The 4963-nt window shown below is 43.3% G+C and overlaps 1 protein-coding gene across 1 annotated transcript; it reads right to left on the bottom strand.

Moving 5' to 3' along the window:
• Positions 1–863: 863 nt before the first annotated feature.
• stc1 (stanniocalcin 1) lies at positions 864–4484 on the bottom strand. The gene is made up of 4 exons (XM_079270251.1): positions 4228–4484; positions 2373–2515; positions 2020–2231; positions 864–1359 (listed from the first exon to the last, which is right to left on the bottom strand). The coding sequence occupies exons 1-4, from the start codon at positions 4406–4408 to the stop codon at positions 1059–1061; spliced, it is 837 nt and encodes a 278-aa protein (XP_079126377.1). The 5' UTR covers positions 4409–4484; the 3' UTR covers positions 864–1058.
• Positions 4485–4963: the final 479 nt, after the last annotated feature.

The following is a 4963-nucleotide window of genomic DNA, read 5'->3' as shown; positions in this document are numbered from 1 at the left end:
TCATCAGTCCAAGAAGATGGCTGCTCTCAGTCTCATCGGTGAACGTGCTAATCAGCTACTGCACATACACGACCGCCTCAATTCCACTAAACATGGTCCCACATATTATGTAGAGCTCAACACTCATATGCACTACAAGTGTCTGTATACAAGATATGCATAATGGACTTTTTTCTGATATTTAGACTTGGCCACGACCGGGACAATCCTTATGTGCAGGATGATGAATTGAAACACATGACAGTGGCTACATCTGCCATCAGAGAAAAACAACAACTATAAGTGCTATTAGCTATACACTATTTTGGTATTTCATGAATAGCAATTAGGGCAGTTTGAAGTTTTTTGGTCAGTTTAAGGTAACTCAAAGGTTATCGTGGAACCTCTACAGACCTCACCCCGTATGAGCACTCTCTTTTAGAGGGCAAGCTATGGCTGTCTCAGATACCTTTAGTATACAGTACATTTAACTGTTACGTCAGAAAATAGATATGAAACTCATTTCCACATCTCATGCTCACAATTTGACTGATCTCATCACTGAAATATTAAATACATCTACCAATAATATCCCATTCCTATCAGTGAACTAATAATAATCCAACTACTGATTTCTATTGATGATTAAATGCCGGGGATATTAAGATTGCGTTATCTTTTAAAGTACAGACTTTTGCACTATGGCTGTTTTTTTCTTCTCTTTTTTTTGCTTGGCATCAAAAGACTTCTTAAGGATTCATCTGTGTTGGTGGAGGTGAGGAGGAGTGAACAGGACCATGTCGCACAGATGCAACAGCCACATGTTCAACACTAACTGTGAGCAGACTCGATGGAAGGGAGGGAGGGGGGGGGGTTCTCTCAAGCCTAAAGTGTAGGATATACAATATAACAACAACCAAACTCTGATATCAACTCTATGTGCGTTCCGGCATTCCCTAGAGGTGCGTATTTCTGTAACTTCCAGTCTCGCGGAGGAATGGATTTCGTCACCCCTAGGGAATAGAGGAGCTTTCATGATGTTTTGAGGAATGTGTGGAGTTTCTGAATCTGAGTGGAAGTTAGGAGCTGTCGCTGGCAGAGCGCTTTTTGCCAAAATGACTGGTGGAGTCTCTGTTTCGCAGATTAGGCTGGATCTTGTACATATGGGGACCCATGGACCAGCGCCAGCTCCCACGGCCATCCACTCCAGTCGGGATGGCGGCAGCTGCAGCCACAGCAGTGGATGGGCAGGGCTTGTTCTGCAGCAGCTGAATAAGCATGGTCATCTCTGGGCCCAGCCGCGACACCATGCTGGTCCTCACGCGGTCCACTGTGTCCTCATCACAGTCCATCAGGCTCTGGAGCAGCTTACCATAAAACCTAGGACAACAAAACAAAGCATCACAGAGCGTCTGTTTAAGAGCCCCTAGCCAAAATGGACAAAATGTACAGCATGGCAACAAAACATTCCTGTGGTACCTGCCAATTGTTCACATCTGTTCAAAAGTATTTCCGTGTATTTGCACTCGTGCTCTATAGTCTATATATCTACAGTCATTCATATGGATCACTACTAAGCCTTGAGCTTCACCCTCCTGTAAAGCCTGTTTGTATCCATTCCCAAACTGCAATCCTACATGTATTACAGCGACAATAGGAACAAACATATCAAGACTTGATATTCCTGTTTCATTTTCTTTCATTGAGAGAATGTATGAATCAGATGCCAAACAAAAACATTGAAATCAATACAAATTTAGCCATCTGTTATGCTGCATAACTCAGGGTCTAATGTGCAACATGCCAGCCTTGTATATCTGTGGTTGTTAGGAAGATTCAAAAGTACGTCACATTCATTTAAAACGAGCAGCTATATTCAGTGATTACTGGTACATAAGCCCTTGTTTTTGTGGTCAAAGAGCCTGTTGAACATCATAAGCTTCAAACTCTGACACGCCCTTAACACGCCCAAAACAATGTGTCCTGTGTCACCAGATCGCAACTTTAATCAACTTGTTGTTCAGTAGAAGAAGAGCTCACCTATTGGGGAAGTGACTTGGTAGCTGTGCCACTTCGCCAATAGCATCTGGATTTGATCGGGCTACAGTGCAGATATCCAGCTTGCTGTAACACTCCTCTTGGACTTCAGATATCATTCTTTGGAAGGTGGAGCAGCGGCGGATGGTGGGGAATGCCTTCGAGGTGATGCCATTGGCAATGCACTTAAGGCTCTCCTTCACAAATGCTTTACCCTGTAAAAACACAGCAGTGCTTCACACATTCTTGCCCTGACAGTTACACCCATATAATCCCACACAAACCCATGTGCATGGTGGAAATTGAGAGGATGGCATACTGTTTGCAGTCTTTGTGGAATTAATTAAAGTGTATACCTGAGTGTCAAATTTAGCAGCACTGTAAAGGAAGGACTTGCAGATGTCATGCATGCCATCTGTGTCACAAGTTGAGTTTTCCAGGCAGGCGAAGGCCCCGCAGCCAACTTGGAGGGCACTGTTGAGACAGCGTGCCACATCTGCTGTGGGCACAGAGAATGAACCATCAGCCAACAGTGGGTTCACTGGGAATCACTGCACAGTCACTGAGCTCATTACTCAAGGGTTGCCAGGGTTTCAGCTAAAAAATGTGGCGAACAAAAGCACATTTTCATACTTTGGTGATTCACAAAAGACATACAGTCACTTGGGGGCAAATAGTGACTTGACTGGAGATTGGACACCTTACAACTCAGACACTATTTGGCACGACTGCCCATTTCTCTTGGCAGGGACCTATATTCCATGCTTTGGTTCTTTTCAGCAGGGCTTGGATGAACAGCACCAGAAATACCAAAGAGTTTACTGAAAATTGTTGGCGTGCCTGACACACACAAACACTTGTACCACTGGCACACACAGACATGGATACATACAAACTCATGCTGTCATCAAACTCTGTCTTCAATTGCCGTAATTGTCAAGCTGAATTTGAAGACTCCTACTCCAAACCCCTGTAATGTTCCTAACTATTAACTTAGCACATGTAACAATCCAGTTACATCCCAGAAATGCTCCTATGAACGTCTACATAATGGAATACATGTTCAGAAAATGCTGCTATCTTCATTTCAGGAGGGTCACATGACTGGATTAGTTATTAGGCTGATTAACCCACAAGTAACCCTGATCCCCATCTTTGTAAAACCTATGAAACTACCCAGCAGCAGCTACCCTGCAACATCATTCAATCCATTTTCCAAAAACTGACCTTGGCCATAAGGAACACAGCTCCAAGTCCATGCAACCGACTTGACATTTTAAACCAAGAATGAGCTATAAAACATAATCTGTAAATCAGTGTATCCAGATAGTTGGCTCTCCTTTTTCTTCATCCAAGAATCCACTGAGATGGCCAGCAGCCTGACTCAAATCCTTTGTAATAACCATTAAGAAATGTGATCGCAGAGCCTAAGCCTACTTGGCAGACTTTGAATCTGAGGCCCCATGTTGACCTGCACGGTCAGATAAAGTCTGCCTGCCATCGGGGACCAGAGATTGCTCTTAAAATAAAGAGAGTGACCTGCAAATCTTACGATGATATAGCAGTTCCCGCAGAAGGGAATCAGCATCCCTGTCAGCCAATTATCACTGGGATGTAGCTTTGTGTTAAAAAGGAAAAGTCAACATATGAATGAAGCTACGCAGATTCACCCTTTGCAGTGTCATTTCTTGATGGGTATTGCAGGGGATTTTTTTTTGGGGGGGGGGGGGATGAATAATACATGTGAACTAATAGCGTTGCATTAATTTATCCAAAAGATACAGCCCCAGTGACAAGCAGTGTAACAAATAGCCTGAAGCCTTCTGTTTTATGCACTGAAAGCACCCTCAAGTCCACTATAATGCTGAATGGTGGGACGTATGCAGCAGCCAAAGCCACGAGAAAGAGACTACCGGCATGACACAGCCTGCGCTCTCAGGTGTCAGCACCAAGCTCCGTGCTCATCTGTTGCCGGCAGGACACCGGCAAAAAGCACAGCGTTAATCCCGCAGCCTTTATCGTGACTCAACGCGCTCGTTTAGACAGAAAAGGCTGCATAGGCCAAACAAATATGAGGGAAAAAAGATCTCCACATAGTAAACGAGCAAAGGTAAGCCTGTGCATTGTGGAAATGGTGTGTAAAAAAAAAAAAAAAAAAGCAAGCAAGCAGTGCGCTCTGAGATATGCATATGGAGGCAGCGTGTTACTTACAAGGGCTATTGGCAGAAAAGCGCGTTCTCCTGGGCGAATAAGACTCGTTTTGATCCAGTTCATATGCAGATGCGTTCAGCACCATCAGGAGAAAAAGTCCCGTCCTCAAAGGCATCGTCCTCTCAACACAGACAATACAACTAAATGTGAAGAGACGCCTCCTGCTTTGTGTGTAATTCATAAGAATAACGTGCTCCAAAAAGCTTCTGCAGCGCCGAAAACACAATCAGTGTAGGTTATTACAAGTAAGCTGCCGGCAACGTCTTTACACTGGACTCCTCACTATCCCTATGACTTGCATGACAGATAGCACCGATGTCAAGTCTGCATGGGTTTATATGGGAGCGCTGAACATTACGAGTTCTGCGTTTGGACCAATCAGAACGCTGTATTCAAGACCGTGGTCCTGGTCCCTCCACTACGAATTGATAAGATCATTTAACAGCAGCCAACACAGCTCAACATGGAGAATTTGGCCATTATTTCTTATAATAACCCCAAATACAACATGTAACTATTTTTATTTTTATTTTAGAAGTTTACCAAATCACCTTGATATGCTACAAGTGGCTTTTTTTTATACCCAGTACAACAGAATATCTTTCCAAAGTAAGAGAGACTTCCTGCGTCATTACCGAATTCGTCAAATTAAAAGTATTGTATGAAGTTAGTCTTTAATATAATTCAATATAAAGTTATATATAAAGTTGTTAACCCAAATTACTGGTGACATTTG

Source organism: Melanostigma gelatinosum (assembly GCF_949748355.1).
Source record: "Melanostigma gelatinosum genome assembly, chromosome: 6".
Taxonomy (NCBI): Eukaryota; Metazoa; Chordata; class Actinopteri; order Perciformes; family Zoarcidae; genus Melanostigma; species Melanostigma gelatinosum.
Note: the sequence above shows the minus strand (reverse complement) of the source record. Positions and strands in the feature narration are given on the sequence as shown.

What these genes read in the sequence shown, in the direction of transcription:
- stc1 (XM_079270251.1), bottom strand. Translation starts at nt 4,408, where the DNA reads ATGAATTACACACAAAGCAGGAGGCGTCTCTTCACATTTAGTTGTATT. An exon ending in CTTTTCTGCCAATAGCCCTT is followed by an intron (nt 2,516 to 4,227) that starts GTAAGTAACACG and finishes CTGTGCCCACAG; the next exon opens with CAGATGTGGCACGCTGTCTC. An exon ending in CTGCTAAATTTGACACTCAG is followed by an intron (nt 2,232 to 2,372) that starts GTATACACTTTA and finishes GTGTTTTTACAG; the next exon opens with GGTAAAGCATTTGTGAAGGA.